Source organism: Astyanax mexicanus, chromosome 1 (genome assembly GCF_023375975.1).
Source record: "Astyanax mexicanus isolate ESR-SI-001 chromosome 1, AstMex3_surface, whole genome shotgun sequence".
NCBI classification, from domain to species: domain Eukaryota; kingdom Metazoa; phylum Chordata; class Actinopteri; order Characiformes; family Acestrorhamphidae; genus Astyanax; species Astyanax mexicanus.
Window position 1 is genome coordinate 69,193,709 of NC_064408.1, and position 17,894 is coordinate 69,211,602.

The window sequence follows — 17,894 nt, forward strand, 5'->3', positions numbered from 1 at the left end:
TGGCGCTCTTTCCCCACATCACTCCAAAGGGTGATGTTAATCAGCACAAGGTGTCTGTGAGCTGATGCCATTACTACTGATAGGAGGAGTCCTAATGAGTGAGTTGGGCAAATTGGGGAGAAAATGGCATATAAGTTAGAAATAAAAAAATATATATAAGCCTTTTTTCCTGATACTTAAAGCGCTGTCCACGTCAAATACTGAGTCACAAACTGTCACTTTGCTATTGAATTTTCTATTTTGTGTTTTCATTTTAATTCTGTCAGACATGCAGCCTATGGCAAAGAAAAATAAATAAAACGTTACTATTGCATTTTGATTTTAGGTTTGATATTTATTATGCAGTTCATTAAGAAAAGGAAAGGTCAAAGTAAAGCTTTTATTTTTCTTTTCACAATTAGCTTTTTCATTTTAGACTGGACTGTGAAATACCTGTATGGTAATGACAATGAGATGGCAAAAAGCCTTTTTTAATTTTAATTGGGTTACTTTTGACCCATGCTCAAGGGAAAAAGTTGCAAATTCAGTGATTTAATTTCATGTTAAATATTTTCACATGTCTGGAAAAAGAGAAATTGCATTTTCATTTTAGTGTTTTTATTTCAGTTTAATTTTGGCAGGATTTACCTCCCATAGATAAAATGCTTTTGGAGCAGTTCTTAAAAAAACTGCTTTTATGAAAAAATGCTAAAGAACATTATATAAACATTACAAATTGCATTACAATCTTTGATAGGAAATGTGCAGTTGGTCAATATTGCAAAAGTTTTCATAATTTGCTAATTAACATATATATTGTACATTATGACAACCACATTTATCACAATACAATATAATATTGTATGCGTTACCTTTGCCTAATGATATTAGTTTGAATCATGGGTTTAGATTGCTATTGCCATTATGTACATTAAAGGGAATGACTCTAGCTTTTGAATGCAGTAAATATATTTATATTTAAACATTAAGTGAGACACTGAGTAGAAAACACACTGCAGTAAAGTAATAGTTTACCAGTGCTGTGTTGAGCTGGGGACCAGTATCTGTGTCTGAGTGAGACTGGATCAGTGTGGGGACTGAAGTCTTCACTGGCTCACTGACTTCACTGCTTCCTGTCTGGTGCAGTGTAAAGATGTCTGTGCTCATCACAGCTCCCGTCTTCGGTGATTCAGAGATGGGACCTTCTAGATGGTCAGTTATTGTCTTTGGAAGATCTAACAAAGCTTCCATGTCAGCAGACTCTTCTCTATTATCTTTATCTTTCAGACCAGGCTGTGCAGCAGACGTCTGTGTCTCTGTCTCTCCTGATTTAACCACACTGTTCACTGTCAGATCTTTAGGCTCCTCTACAGTTTCTGCTCGTGTGATGTCTTGTCTGATGATGGCGGTGTCTTCAGATACTGAGATATCTGGAGGGAATATTGTAAGCTGTGTTGGTGAAACAGCATTTCTAGGTTCAGTCTCAGATTTCAGTGGTCCAGACTCCATGGATCTTGTTTCTTGTTTTAGAGGTGATTCCTGTTAAATGGAAAAAAAACAAACAAACATTATATATAAAAAAGTATTGGAAAATCTGCTCAATCATTGTTTTTTTATAAAAAGAGCTTGAACTAGAATCTACTGTACAGGAAAGGGTAACAAGAGCATTTGGATGGAGCACCATTCACAATCCACCATCGGTTATCATCATGATGCCAGCCTCTCAATTAAAAGTACAATAAAAAAAAAAGACTATAATGATATAAAACTAATTTGGCCAAAAAAGCATACTTTTTTACATAAATGCATCTAATTTAGGCCGGGCAACATAAAAAATTTCTTGCTATATTCTAATTTGACGATAAATGCATCATAGCAGCAAATTCTAAAAAAAATAGTCCTTAACCGATACTCTCAAACGTAATACTATACATTATTAAAATTTCTGCAATGCAAACAATTAAACAGGAGAATTTAGACTATTTCTAATTAAATGTGCTGTTGGTCCTAAAATGATTTCCACAATATGCTCAGTAAAGTATGTTGTGCATCACGTTAACCAAATTTATCACAATAGAATAAAATACCGTCCAAACCTAACTCTAAACTGTTACTTTTGTATTGTAACAAAAGTTTAAACACGGTAATTAGTATAAAAATGAGAAGTTTGTTAAGCTAATATCATGCTAATAAAAGCAATAAGAATGTTGAAAATAATAATGAATTGAGACATTAGTTAAAATGTGTCAATTAATAATTAATGAGGAAATGCCATAGTTAGTCCTGCTAATTTTGCAATATGTTACCAGTAAGGCTAATTACAATGTATAGTTATTGTTCCCAAAGTTACTGCTACATTAACATTTGAAATACTTTTTGGTGTTTAATATACATATAGTGCATGCGCTTTTATTTTCTCTTTTAAGTCAAACAAACACAGGGTTTTAATCTACACAGATTTCTTCCTGACAACTGTTTATTTGGGTGAGTAAAGCGCTTACGTTTATCCAGAGTAAACTTAGATTTTTCAGATTTACAATAAGGATGGTTGCAAAAGCATTAGCATTAGCAGATAACTGCTAGCAATATTGACCTCTGAACTACGAAAGAGCTAGCAGTTAGCGCGGTTAGTGGATAATGCTAATACTGCTCCAGCCTCATTGCTTGAGTAACTTTACTGCTCTTTACAACCTGACTGGTAAAATTCATACATAAGGCGCACCGGATTATAAGGCACACTTATGATTTTTGGGAAAATTGAAGGATCCTAAGTGCGACTTACAGTGTGTAAAATATAGTAATATTATATTTTATATAATATTTAATAAAATATAAAAATTTAATATAAAATTTAATATAATATTAACATTAAATAATACATAAAAAGTGAGTCCAAACTTTTTAATGGCTTTTTAAAACCACTAAACATTAAGTGACTCATTAAAGATACAACACACTGCAGTAAAGTAATAGTTTACCAGTGCTGTGTTGAGCTGGGGACCAGTATTTGATTGAGACTGGATCAGTGTGGGGACTGTCTGCTGCAAAGTACAGATGTCTGTGCTCATCACAGCTCCAGTCTTCGGTGATTCAGAGATGGACACTTTCAAAGCTTCCATGTCAGCAGACTCTTCTCTATAATCTTTATCTTTCAGACCAGGCTGTGCAGCAGACGTCTGTGTCTCTGTCTCTCCTGATTTAACCACACTGTTCACTGTCAGATCTTTAGGCTCCTCTACAGTTTCTGCTCGTGTGATGTCTTGTCTGATGATGGCGGTGTCTTCAGATACTGAGATATCTGGAGGGAATATTGTAAGCTGTGTTGGTGAAACAGCATTTCTAGGTTCAGTCTCAGATTTTAATGGTCCAGGCTCCATGGATCTTGTTTCTTCTTTCAGAGATGATTCCTGTGTCCCTGTCTCTACTGATTGAACCACACTGTTCACTGTCAGATATTTAGGCTCCTCCACAGTTTCTGCTTCTCTGATTTCTTCCTCGGTATCTGTAAGTATGGTATGTTTCACTGGTATTTGTGTCTGATAAGGTTGGGCACTGACAGTAGGTACTGAAGTAGTAGCGGTGTCTTCAGCTGCTGAGATATCTGAAAGGAATCTCGTAAGCTGTGTGGATGAAATAGTATTTCCGGGTTCAGTCTCAGTTTTTAATGGTTCAGACTCCATGGAACTTGTTTCTTCTTTCGAAGAAGATTCCTGTTAAAAGTAAGAATATAACATTCACTTAAAGTGGCAGTCTGTATTATTGTGTTTCTAAACTGAAAGTAGAAGCATTAAAAGAAGGGATAAATCATTGTGTTTAATGTCACCAGTGTGCTCAAACGACATTCACTGCTAAGTCTAATATATTAATTTTAAAAACTGGGGTGTTGAGTCGCTTTTCACAAGAGCGTACAGCCTCTAAAAGAGGATCTGGCTCAGTTTTACTGAACGCGAGCGGCTGGTGGAGCAATGGAGACTTCAGAAGGGGAAACTTAGAGCTCAGTAGCTCATTCACTCATAGTAAAAAAAGAAATGAAGGAGTGAAGTTTCTGACTGAGTACTCTCTCTCTCTCTCTCTCATTGACTGAACATAACCTGGATTCTGATTAATCCGCTCTGAAAGGAGCCCGCATTACACCCGCCCAGTTTAAAATGATTTTTCTGCACACGCTTGGTGCAATTATCCATTCTTCCCAGATCCACAAAATCCCAAAACTTAAGAAAATGAGCTTTAATAAACAAAAGTAAGAGGACGAATTCTCCTTTATTGGTTCTTTTAAAATCAAGGATAAAAGTAGTCTATCCTGCTTTTGCCGGAGTAACTGTCTTTACTTTAGAAGGATTTCTACTACACTTTGAAGTATTGATTTAGGGATTTAACTACAATCACACACAAGAGTTAGTGAGTTCAGGATGTTGTATGATCACTACTACACTACTACTAGCTCCATCATTCCAGAGTACATGTTTTATTACTCCACAGCTCAACCCCAATCGGGCTATCATTAGTGCTGGGCAGCATACTGGTTAACGTGGTATACCGCAGCCGAAACTAAAACCGGTATGCGTTTCTCTCATACCGCCATACCACTAGAGGCGCTGTGGAGTGCCGTGCAGAACAGAACCGTCAAAGAAGCACACGCAGGCCTATGGAGTCATATGCTGGTCTAGCTCCGTCCTGCCTGAAGAGAAATAAGAACACCTCCTGCTGTTGTTTCTACTGTATGAGTGTTTTTATCCCAGTAAAAATAGAGCAGTACCTACAGCCCTTTCAAATATATTAACACTGTAGCTTAAAGGATGATTTAAATGTATTTGTTAACTAGAGAAAGAAGGAAATTGTGATTTTTTTTGTCATTTTAATACTGCAATGCCTCTAATGGCTTTAGGAATAACATCTAGAAAATTTATGTTAAACTTGTGAAAAGGAATTTATGAGAAATATCTCTTTGAATACTTACATTTTGAATATTTTAGGACAATTTATAGTGTTTATTTAACTATTTAAAATATTTTTTATATTTTGTAAAGGAAGCCGTTTTAAAGTTGTTGGTGTATCTCTTTTTAAGGTCTGTTGTTTATATTCTTCAGCTGTTTTCTGTTAACTAAGTCTGAGTTATTCATATATTGTGTAATTTTGTGGGACAAAGTAAACCCAATATTAATTTAAAGCCTTAGTGTTTGATATTATATGAACTCCTACCAGTACAGTGGCTCACAAACCTATATTAAAGCCTTGTCATGCTGTAATATGCATTTTTGGCCATACCGCCCAGCACTAGTTACCGTATGTTTATCTCCTCCAGAGCATTATGTTCTATGTTAGCAGTACCTTCTTTCAAAAAGTGCTACACGTTTTTTTTATTAGTTTTTTAATAAAATGCAAAAGAAAATGAATTAAACTCAAGATATGAGTTGAATATTTGTTTAGCTTCAAATTTACAAATGAAGCAATGTTTATTAGTCGAAAATGTGTTTTGATATATGTTTTTCACAAAAAATGAGCCAATGCCAATGAGTTTGAGTTAGAAAAAATATATTTTTTAGTATCATTTGATGAAAAATGAAAACGGGTCCCACAGACCCGAACACCACACAAGCTGTACGTGTACATGTGCACATCTATCTGTGTCAGCAATGGGTGCAATTTCTAGTAGCTGTATGGTTTCATCAAAAGGGGAGTTTCACAAATAATCGTTGGACATATAGTGAATGCAGGTCTCCATATTACTGAAATGATGTTAGATAAAATATGCTGAGAAAAAAAAAGGACTTTAGTTTATACAAGAAGACAAATCTTACCTCAGTGAAAGAGATCTGGACCACAGCCTCTGATTCAGTCTGTTCCTCATCCATTTCAATGTCGTCTGGGTCCTGATTTAGAGAGGTTGGGATGAGAACAGTGTTAAAGAGCAGATCTGATGGAGACAGAATTCATCAAAGACAGGAGAAGTGGGCAGCTGTATCTGACAGCTCCATGCAGCCAATGTTTAGAAAGTGAAAAGGCTGTTGAAATTGGCTAAAGTGACCTAAATAAATGACAAGTGAAAAGAAAATAAAGAGATCCCTTCAGTTTCTGAATCAGATGTTATTTATAGGTTTATGTTTGAGTAAAATAAACATTGTTGTTTCATTCTATAAACTACAGACAACATTTCTCCCAAATTTATTTTGCAGAAAACGAGAAAAAGCTAAAATAACAAAAAATGCTAAGCTTTCAGACCTCAAATAATACAAAGAAAACAAGTTCATATTCATAAAGTTTTAAGAGTTCAGAAATCAATATTTGGTGGAATAACCCTGGTTTTTAATCACAGTTTTCATGCATCTAGGCATGTTCTCCTCCACCATTCCACACTGCTTTTGGATAACTTTATTCCACTCCTTGTGACATGTTGGATTATTAATTAGTTCCAGTTTTTTTTATAACATAACAGTATATATTACAATGTCATTTTTATTTACTTAATATCTTGCATGCCTAGTTTAAAAATTTAAATATGATTTTTATTAAAATCATACTGTGTACTAAACCACATCAATCAAATCAACTTCTAAGTATATTAATTAATTATTGTTTCTTTTTAAGAGGTTAAGCTCAATATGTGTTAGCTACATTAACCTATAATCTTCCATTTGATAAGTACCAACTCTGTTTTGACTGAAAAACTGTATCTACATTAAGTGATTTAGTTATCACATTTTAAATTTAAATGCAAAATGTGTTTTGAATGGTTAATGTTATTTTTTCTTAACAATTTTCTTAACACTTTTTTTAATGACTGCATTTTCTATTATACTGTACAGAAATCGTTTTGTTTGTTAGTGAAGAAGGAAAGAACAGATAAATGAAGATGAGCTGTGTAAACTGGAGAGGAAGGAAGAAAAAGTATTAGTCACATTAGTCACAAAGAAAATGGATTTAGTATAATTCAGAATAATGTTTTGTAGTCTAAAATTTCAGTAAGTTTGAAAAGTGCAAAGAATTGTAGACCAATGAAATCCACCAGATCAGATCAGGAAAGTGGAATCAGAGCGACCTTTCAGAAGATTAAGAGAAATTTCTTCTGTACCTCTGCAACACTGCAGGTAAGAGTCTCAGAGGAAGAAGAGTGACTGCCTTCATCCTCATAATCATCCTCTTCTTCAGCATATGGTCTTTCCACTGGTATCTGATTCATGATTCCAGGATTTATGGTTAAAGCATTAAATTTTAATGTAATTCATTAAATCTAAAACCCATCCTCAGAAACTACAGATGACAGGTTTTATATAGCAGCAAACAGTGACTTTGACTTAGCAATAGCAATAGTAGCATTAGTGATGCTTTACAGTGTAAAGAAGTCTTCAGCAATCCTAAACAGTAAATCACCCGAGATATCTTTCACCATTATAGCAAACTGACAATGAAGGTTGTAAAAAGTTAAATTACATCCCTTATCTTTCAATAGTGTGGAGAGATTAAATGGTAATCTGTTTAAATATGTTAAAAGAGCTATTTACACAAACTGTAGACTCTGAGTGTGTATGTTACTCAAGAAGGTGTTCCATTTAACCTGAATGTGCAATCCCAGCCAACTTGTAGATTTATGTTAGGCTAAAATATATTACTTGAGGTCACTGTAAAAAATGCAAGCCAGCAATGCTTTGTAGCACACCACAAGAAACAAACATGCTTAAATGCAGAAAATCAATTGGTGCTGTTGCACCACCACAGTAGACGAGTAAATCTTTTTTTTTAAATCACAAAATATAATAATGGTAGCATTTTGTAGTCTATTTATTTGTATTTGTACTTCATAAATGGAAATATCTTCCATTCCTTCTTTCATGGTGAGGTAGTTAGGGGTTAAATAATCAATTTTTTAGAAAGATGTGAAGAATCCTGCCTGAGGACAGTTTAAATTTCCATTGTTCCAAAATCCATCACTGTGCTAAATCACCTCATCATTTGCAGGTAATGTGCAGATGGAACATAAGGCTAAACTATTCCAGATTGTGTGATCAAATCATTCAAATCAGTGTTAAGCTAGGCAAAGCACATCTGAGCGTAACTAAAATAAGCTCAGTCAGAACTTTAATAAAACTGGGTATTAAACTCACCGGCAGATTTTCTGGGTACTGAAGAGTCAGGCTGGATGAAGCTGCTTGCTCAGAGGAAGAGATATCAGCAAGAGATGGACCAATAGCAGCCTGGAAAAAGAGAGAGTGTAAGCTTCATATAAGACTGCTCACATTTACGCAAGGTAGAAATGGAGAAGGCTGCAATAGTTCAAATATTTTTAATTAACCAATGGTTTAATAACATGATCAGGTCTGGTGTTTCGCTGAGAATGAGCTTGTTGTGGTTATTACTAATAGCAATACTTTGTGTGTGAAAACCTATTCTAAACCTATAATGTATAAATGAAATATGATTATAATTTATATAATATACACTTTAAGCTTCAAAGAAGCATAATTGGTTACCAGATTTTTCGCACTATAAGGTGCACTTAAAATGCTTTAATTTTTCCCAAAATTTGCCAGTATGCGCTAGCATTTGCTTTCTCACCGTTCAGAGGTGAGTATTATCGGCCTAGCACTGTTGGAGCAGTATTAGTATTAGCCGCTAACCGTGCTAGCTCTTTTGATGATTAGAGGTGAGTATTATCAGATTGTAGCCTGCATGTTAAAACAAGCTACGGGGGAGGAACCGCTAGCTAATAACATTCTGGCTTACCGGAAAACTCAGGGTAAAAAATGCAGCTTTATAAGGCACACGCTTATTGACAGTGTGCCTTATAATCTAGTGCGTCTTATGGTACTTTTTATGTGCACTGGTCAGGATGCTCATGGCAAGAGTTGCTGCAGTTTGAATGAGTCCTAATAATTCCAATTCTTTAATATTCTTTGATCCACAGTGTCACACATACATAGAAGTTAACATCACCCACAGTGGACAGCTCAGTAAGTGGTAATGATTGTGACGGGCAGCATCTGGCTAGAATTGTCCTTGCAAGTAGACAAATGACTATGGCAGAAATTACATTCACATTCAATGCAGGAGGCCCTGCATGCATATCCCACAGGTCAGTGCCATGTTCTTTAGCTTTTGTGAGGCATAGAAAAAATGATAGAACACAGTTTTAGTTCCTGTACCATGACATGTGGAATGTATTTATCAGTATTTATCAGCTATAATTCCAAATCAAATATTCTTTTTTTTCAGACATGATTGCAACGGTTATCACATATCCCCTTCACTAAAACTGGCTCCTAATCCAGGTCCTGCTCCCTATCTCTTATTTACACAGACATGAAAGAGTTGAAATGTCCTGTCCTCCCATGATATACTGAGGTCCAGAGACCTCTGTTCTATTTAATCACTCCTGTATCATCACAAAGACATGATCCAGAACAAAATGTTGAAGGTCAGTGAATGAAAAAGTCTGAGTTAGCTCCAACAGCTGAGCAGACAGTTACCATAAAAATAGTCATGACCTTTCAAATCCCTCCCATATCATATAAATCATTTTTTATGATCTAACAGAGATCATAAAACAGTCAGAAACACAGGGATAAGGGAGTGACACAGCTCCAATTAACATAACAAGCTGCTGGGCTATAGTTAGATGATAAGAAAATGTTTCTTATGTCAGTGGAAGTTTCATGTTTCCTTCCTTTTTATGCTGTATTTCATTTTTTAATATAGAAAGACATTAATTTGGCTAATTCCACCCATCCATCCATCTATCCAGTTTTCAGGAGAGCTGTCCTGATCATGATTACCTTTATTTGTCTTTTACAAGTCAGTCAGCCCAGGCCAAGACCTAATGAGCTATGATTTGCTTTTCTTTAGTGTGTTTGCAGCACATCAGCCATATTATCTCAGTTCTACATGGATTGTACAGTGCTGGATTAGGAGGCAGGGCTGGTAGAATAGGGCTGGTAGCTTTTTGCATAGTTATATGTTTAAAGGGCTCATCCATTGTTTTTTCATTCATTTTAAAATATCTAGTTGTGTTCTCTAGTATGAATGAATGCCATGTGAGCTGTTTTTGGTGAAAAAAAAGTGATCCGGTATATCACTGCTTTAGTCTGGTGGAGGAGTGGAGGGAGAAACGATAGGATTTCGGCATCTAGCTCATCGCCTCTGATTGGATAACAGCACTACGAGGTAGTGAGATGAACAACAGTTAGAAATGTTTTAAAATAAAGACATTTTTACACTAATAACAGCCTTTGCAATGTCATATGTTACTACATGTGTAATGCCCTGCAGAGTGCAGTTCAGCCACTGACCTAGTCTTAGAGTCTCTGTAAAACAAGAAATCCACCAGAGATCCTATGTAAATTTACAGTTACTTACACAGCGGTGGGTAGTCCAGAAAGTAAAAATTCCCCCTGGGATTTTTGTTGGCCCAGGCAGTTGGAACAAAACCCTGGGTGGATTTTTACTTTTAACTAGTGCAAACAGAACTGTTTTAAACATTCACCTACCTATCTTAATTGTACTTCCCAGGTGTTGCTCCATTAACAAACTCTAATCATTTGTTCCTTAGCTCTGAATTACTGGGCAAAGCATATAAAACTGCTGTTCCTTTAAACCTTAGTTCTCTTCTTCCAAAAAAAAGGCCTTAAATGTACATTTGAGGAAGAAAGAATTTCATGAATCGTATAAAATACATCGTTTTTCAGTTGTGGCACTGCAAATACTGCATGGAAGAAAGTGCAAGTCCTGAATGCGAAAACCAAACCATCTGTTTAAAAACTGGACGGTTTCTTTAAAAAGATAATGAGAAGTATACCTCCAACTGAAGCTCACAGTCCCCTGACCTAGACATCAAAGAAAATTTGCAAAAAGTCTGTAAATAAGCTGTGCCAAAATACGACCCAAGATCATGTCATAACTAGAGGACTGCAAATAAGATGCAATAAAAAAGCTTTTAGCTGCAATAAAAAAAGCTTTTACAAACTGTGATTTCATCCAAAGAGAGTGAATATATCCTGCCACACTGCTGATTTTGATTATTTAATTTGTTATATAAAACTGTGTTAGGATTTGCTGAAATTATTGTTTTATGCTTGATTAGTTACAGAGTTTATGTTTACCACAACTCAATTTAAAAATGGAAGTTTTTGGAAAGTTGTTTAAAAATCTTTATTGCATGACTGACATGCAGGATGAAATTATGGGATGGTACAGACCTTGAGTGCAGAACTCTGCTCTTCAGTGTGTTGCTGAAGCTCAACAATGGGTTGCTGGAGCTGCTGAGCTTTGTGGAAGGCTGATAAAGAGTGTTCTGCTCCTGTTGGCAGTCCCAGGCCTGCCCTGCACCTCTCAATCTCATCTATAGTCCTGCTCATGACCTGAAGATTGTCCAGGATTATCTGCACAATGTGACAAAAACTGCTTTATTAGTAGTGTTTCTAAAAAAAAAATGAATTCGATTCTTCTAAAGTAACCCAGTGAAACTAATTCTCTCCTGTTTTCAAGCTACGCCTACAATTGGGAAGTGTGATTTTTGCTTTGAGTTATCATTACAATACAATTTCCAGATAATGTATTATTATTTTTACTTTATTTCTATTTTTTTCCCATTTTCTTCCCAATTTACAAGACCAATTACCAAACCCACATATTAGGACTCCCCCTATCACTAGTGATGCCCCGACACCAGAGTGAAGAGGGTGAAGACTAGCACATGCCTGCTCTGATACATGTAAATCAGACTCTGCTTCTTTTTGAGCTGCTGTTGATGCAGCATTGCTGGCCACGGTAGTTCTATGCTGTTTTTTTTTTTTTTTGACGTTTCAATAAGAAAGCATCCAAATGGCTGACTCCATCCAAATTCCTGACTCCAAACTCTTTCAATTGACTCATAGAAAATTATGGATGGGTTATTATCACAATTACATGCGAGAATAGTTGTTATAGAGCCACTTGAGAAGAATTACAAAAGCATGAAAAAAGTGAGTTTTGCATAACATGTTCCCTTAATGGTAAAAAAAAAAATGCTGTTTTACATATAAAGTCAAACTAATAGTCACAGGTTTGTAAAATATATGTGGTTTGGAACGGACTTACCTGTCTGTTGTGGAGATGTTCTTCTAAGGGAATGTCTTCTGTGTCCACAGTGGATAAGATGGTTCTGATTTTTGTCAAATTTTTCTCTATTGTCTTTACTTCAGATTCAATGGCATCCATCTCCTAAACAGACACACAGAATACATATAAAAGGCATAAGAAAACACCATCTGGTTTATCATAAAGGTATCAGATTACTGCAAGGACTATTGTGACCCTCAGGGCTCATGTGTGTTAGTGCATCTCTTTCTATTTGCTGTTCATGCTTTATAAAGATTATACATATACATACAGCAAAATGATGAGTTTCTTCGATTTTACCAAATTGAAAACCTCTGGAATATAATTAAGAGGAAGATGGATGATCACAAGCCATCAACCAAACTTAACTGCTTGAATTTTTACACCAGGAGTGGCATAAAGTTATCCAAAAGCAGTGTGTAAGACTGGTGGAGGAAAACATGATGCCAAGTTGCATGAAAACTGTGATTAAACATACAGGGTTATTCCACCAAATATTTTGTGAACTCTTAAATCTTTATGAATATGAACTTGTTTGTCTTTGCATTATTTGAGGTCTGAAAACTTTTTGAATTTGGGAGAAATGTTGTCTGCAGTTTATAGAATAAAACAACAATGTTCATTTTACTCAAACATATACCTATAAATAGCAAAATCAGATAAACTGATTCAGAAACTGACGTGGTCTCTTCATTTTTTCCAGAGCTGTACATATACACAATCATTATACAGACATTATAAGGTGTGTCAAAAAAAGCTAATTTCACTTTCCTTTGGCTATACAATGCATTTGGTGTTTGACAGCAGTGCTTACCGCTGCTGCGTGCTGGAGTTGGGTGAGTGGCTCCAGAGCACGTCGCTGCATATGGATGACGCTGCTGTGCACCTGCATAAGTTTCTGCTCTTGAGAACTGGTGTCACACACTGCTGAGATCTCCTCCAGTGCAGGCCCAAAAGCCTCCAGAGCCCCTCGTATCCCCTCAGACTCATCCAGCACCACCTACACACCAAACAGACTTTTACACAACTATAAAATAAAATTACTGTCTATAGAATTAGAAACAATTTGTCATTTGACAGGAGGTGTTGTCTATCAGGATAAATGCATAATGACTTCAAGAACATTAAGTGTATTAATGTACGAGTTATTGGTCAGACCTGTAAGGAGTTGGCGTGACTGTGAAGGCACTTGGCTGTGGTGTAGGAGTGAGGAGTATCCAGCCAGGACTGAGCCTCAGCCAGCCACTGGGTGGAGCTGTGAAGAATATCATCATACTCTTGTAGACATGGAGGGATCTAAGTAAAAACGAATAAAGATGTACAAAACACAAATTTAAACACATTAACATGCTTGTAAAATATAGAGAATATGTGAAGGTTTTATTTTTATATCCAGAGTAATGGCAATAAACATCTTAACTGCATATTATTTGACAAGTTTAATTACTATAAATCTTTCAATATTATGTGTCTTCATCATGTTAAAAAACAACTACAAGAGCATCATAAAATACAGCTCTGGAAAAAAATAAGAGACCACTTAATAATTATGTTTTTCCTTACTTTTACCAAATTGAAAACCTCTGGATTATAATCAAGAGTAAGATGGATGATCACAAGCCTTCAAACCAAACTGAACTGCTTGAATTTTTGCACCAGGAATGGCATAAAGTTATCCAAAAGCAGTGTGTAAGACTGGTGGAGGAGAACATGACAAGATGCATGAAAACTATTATTTAAAATCAGGGTTATTCCACCAAATATTAATTTCTGAATGTTTTAAATATGAACTTGTTTTTTTTTTTGTGTTTTTTTGCACTATTTGAGGTCTGAAAGCTCTGCATCTTTTTTGTTATTTCAGCCATTCCTCATTTTCTGCAAATAAATGCTCTAAATGACAATAATTTTATTTGGAATTTTGGAGAAATGTTGTCTGTAGTTTATAGAATAAAACAACAACGTTCATTTTACTGAAACATAAACCTATAAATAGCAAAATCAGAGAAACTGATTCAGAAACTGAAGTGCTCTCTTAATTTTTCCAGAGTTGTATATGTTCCTAAAATGAACAATTTGTATTATAAGCAAATATAATGATATTATAAGTAAAGTTACCCAACATGCAATATTATATTGTTGTGGAACAAGCAGCCCCCTAAAAATTTGTCACATGACCCTTAGAAACTTAAGACTGATCTGTCAATAGAATGAGGGAGTGTCCATGATAATTGCATTTAATAGCATTTTTGCTGCTATCAGACCTGTGGAGTACAGGGTGACAGTAGGACAGGATGGTTAGTACTCACTCTGCTAATGAAGGCAGTCCTCTGCTCGGCCTGTTTGGCTACATCCTGGTAGAACTGCAGAGGTTTGGTGAGCTCATCCATCAGCATATGAGCTCTCTCCGGCTGATCTTCAGCCAGCTCCTGAACCTCAGACTCCAGTTCAGCTATCCGAGAGTGCCACTGGTCTAACTCATCCCATACTCGCTGTAGAAGTGTAGAAATACAAAAACAAGCATGTAGATACACACAGACACACACACTGTGAATTCTTCTGCTGACCTCCTTTTTTTTGATACTTAAGTCTATTCATATTTTTTCCCACAATACGCATCAACACGAAGAACATTAAAGGAGGAAATAAGGCAAAAAAAAATGAACAATACCAAAACTACCCATAACTTTAACCACATCAGTAATCTCAGCAATAATCATAAAAAATAAATGAAATAAATAAAAAGATATACATGTATTCTTATATCACTATTATTATCATTCATAAATTAATATGCACATATATTAAAATCAAAATACAGTCTTGTATTTAGATCTATTTATTCTCATTTATTTCTGTGGCATCATATATTGTTCGTTATATCAATTTTCCCCTTAATCACACCCAGAAAGTATTTTTTTCTAGTACCGTATTTTTTGCAAAATAAGGTCCACTTAAAATCCTTAAATTTTCCCAAAAATCGTCAGTGAGCCTTATAATCCAGTACATCATATCCATGCATTTTATTAGTCAGGTTGTAAGGAGCAGTAAAGCCACTCCGCTAAAGTTAAGCGTTATAAAGGAGTTTCAGTTTAGTTCTCCAGCAGTATTAGCATTAGCCGCTAACAGCTATTTCCCCGTTCAGAGGTGAGTATTATCGGCCTGTAGCCTGCTGCTAACCCCGGCTGGCACTGCTGGGGTGGTTAGCCGCTAATGCTAATGTTCCAGCCATAGTGCTGGAGAAATTTGGGACTCTAAGCTAAATTAAACAGAAGCATTTTACTCAGATTTACTCAAATAAACAGTTTTCAGGAGAGAAATCTGTGTAGATTAACATACAGCGCTCGTTTGACTTTAAAAGAAAGTCTTTTTTGTTTACTTAGGTTAGCTTTACTTAGTTAGCTACCTCCCAGCAGCCAGAGCTGCTGAATTAGAAGTTCCTTATAGTGTGTCTTATAATGTGCCCTATAATCTGGTGCACAATATGTATGAAAATAGACCAGAAAATAGATGCTTATTGATAGTGCGCCTTATAATCCGGTGTATCTTATAGAGCAAAAAATACGGTACATGAATTTCCGTTGTTCAAAAGTAAGGGGATCCAACTTACACCAATTTTGTGTTATTATTTTTTTTTGCTTGCTATCAACGAGATCCTGTGCTAAACCTTTTCAACCTGTTCTTTAACAGTCAAGACCTCACAGGACCACAACAGAGCAGCTAATAGTTTGGTGGTGGATCATTCTCAGCAGACACACACAGCAGTGCTGCTGGAGTTTTTAAACACTTCTGCATTACTGCTGGACTGAGAATAGTCTACCAACCAGAAATATCCAGCCAACAGCATCATGTAATTCTCTATGGTCCTGTGGCCCAGTCTGTAACTACAGAACTACAATGTACACCTATATAAACAGTGGAGCTGATAAGGTGGACAGTGAGTGTAGATTAGAAACAAGAACACAGTGTTAATGCTAAGACTGATCTGTGTTCTCACACCTTCAGCGTGTTCTCAGCTTCTTTTACAGTGGAACTCTTCTTCTGCAGAAGGGCCTGCACACAGTTTAAGCCCACTGTCACCTCGCCCAGTTGTTCGCTCATTCTGTGGAGTGGGTTGGTGCTCTCCATGGCCTCTCTCACCTGAAACACACAGGAGACCTGTAGCTGTATATGCAGTACACTCTTAAATATCCAAACTGGAAAAAAGTGATTATTAAACAGTGTGTTTCAGTGATGATTTGTACATAATTCAAAGAAGATTACGCAACTTAAGTGTTGCAGCACTGCAAAAATCAGCTAAATAATACTTCTTTTTACATATACGGTAAATCATGACTCTTATATACCTTCTCCTTGGCGTTCTTTATACACAGAAATACTTCCTCTTGCAACATCTGGATCTCCTGAGGGGGTTCTTTGCTGCTTCTTTTCACTCTGTGCATAATCTCCTGCAGTCTGGCATTCTGAGAGCCCAGCTCTATTTTCATCTCCTAAACCAAGAGAGGAGCAGAGAGATACTGCATCATGCCTTCTACCTATTTTACCTTCTGGAAAATGGAAACCCAAGTATAAATTATAGCTGCAAGCAACAATCTGCAGGTTCAAGCACAAACTGGCACGATGATGCCTACTAATGCATAGGTTGGTGATGTGTAAGAAGGTCTATTATAATCTAGACCAGGGGTGTCCAAACTTTTTTTGTTAAGGGTCAGAAGGAGAAATATATATGCAGTCAAGGGTCACAGACTCTGTAATGAAACAAATATAGGAATGTACCACTTATAATAATACATTTTCTTTATTACTATTATTCACACACCATTTTACGTGAGTTACTTATCTTTATCTATCTTTGACAGTGTTGTGTAAACTAAGATTTTCAAATTAATATTTCGTTTCATAATGTCACTTAATATTATACTCCTAATTAGGCAACTGATTCCTGACAAATTAAACATACACAATTCCCTCTGAATGAGTTAAAAAATAGTCATTTTCCCAACATGCCTGATGTTTTCTGCATTTGCTGTCCATTTTCCATTTTCTTGAAGTTGTTAGACTCTTTGGCCCATTTTCTGCACTGCAACTGCGCACTCTCTTCGCTTGTACACTCTTTGGTCCGTTTTCTGCGCCACAACTACGCATTCTCACCACAAATAGACTCTTTGGCCCGTTATCCGCGATACAGCTGCGCATTCTCGCCGCTTTTAGACTCGTTGGCCCGTTTTTTGCGCCACAACTGCGCATTCTCGCCGCATATAGACTCTTTGGTCTGTTTCCTGCGCTACAACTGCGCATTCTCGCCGCTTTTAGACTCTTTTGCCCGTTTTCTGACACCTAGCGTTTACATTTTCAATCTCACATTATAAAAAACAACTTTAATTTTATTTCTAAAATACCTCGCGGGCCACTCCAAAAAAGAAAATGGCCAGCAAATGGCCCGCTGGCCGTAGTTTGGACACACCTGATCTAGACACTCCATCACATTTGGAGGTCATCAAAATCCTATCAAAATAACTAACTGTTATAAATGTTGAGCAGAGGCTTTTAATCATGATCAGTGCTTAATTTCTACATATACAAATCTATTGAACTTTGTAAAATATTCATCAACTGAGTTAGAATTAGTCAAAAGTCAAAGTCAAAATAAAAAAAAAAGTCCTTGTTTATAGCGCCCTCCATTGGCCAAATGGCAGGGGAAAATTGGCCAAAAGAAGGAGGGGAAAAAAGGAGGAGAAGAAGAAGAAGAAGAAGAAGGAGAAAGAGGAGAAGGAGAACAAGAAGAAGGAGGAAAAAAAGGAGGAGGAGGAGAAGAAGAAGAAGAAGAAGAA

At 36.2% G+C, this 17,894-nt stretch overlaps 1 protein-coding gene across 8 annotated transcripts in view; it reads right to left on the reverse strand.

The window, feature by feature from the left end:
• The window catches only part of LOC103031412 (nesprin-2), a 157,193-nt gene that overhangs the window by 65,930 nt on the left and 73,369 nt on the right, over positions 1-17,894 (reverse strand). For 6 of the 8 annotated variants that reach the window (XM_049482150.1, XM_049482120.1, XM_049482127.1 and 3 more), the window contains 12 exons: positions 16,410-16,553; positions 16,063-16,203; positions 14,373-14,555; positions 13,225-13,362; positions 12,881-13,066; positions 12,046-12,168; positions 11,166-11,348; positions 8,079-8,168; positions 7,049-7,147; positions 5,778-5,849; positions 2,958-3,689; positions 1,015-1,518 (listed from right to left, as the gene is read on the reverse strand). In XM_049482150.1, the coding sequence (XP_049338107.1) occupies positions 1,015-1,518; positions 2,958-3,689; positions 5,778-5,849; positions 7,049-7,147; positions 8,079-8,168; positions 11,166-11,348; positions 12,046-12,168; positions 12,881-13,066; positions 13,225-13,362; positions 14,373-14,555; positions 16,063-16,203; positions 16,410-16,553 (2,595 nt within the window). The remainder of the gene's footprint in view (positions 1-1,014; positions 1,519-2,957; positions 3,690-5,777; positions 5,850-7,048; positions 7,148-8,078; positions 8,169-11,165; positions 11,349-12,045; positions 12,169-12,880; positions 13,067-13,224; positions 13,363-14,372; positions 14,556-16,062; positions 16,204-16,409; positions 16,554-17,894) is intronic. The other 2 variants (XM_049482143.1, XM_049482156.1) reach the window with 2 other exon arrangements.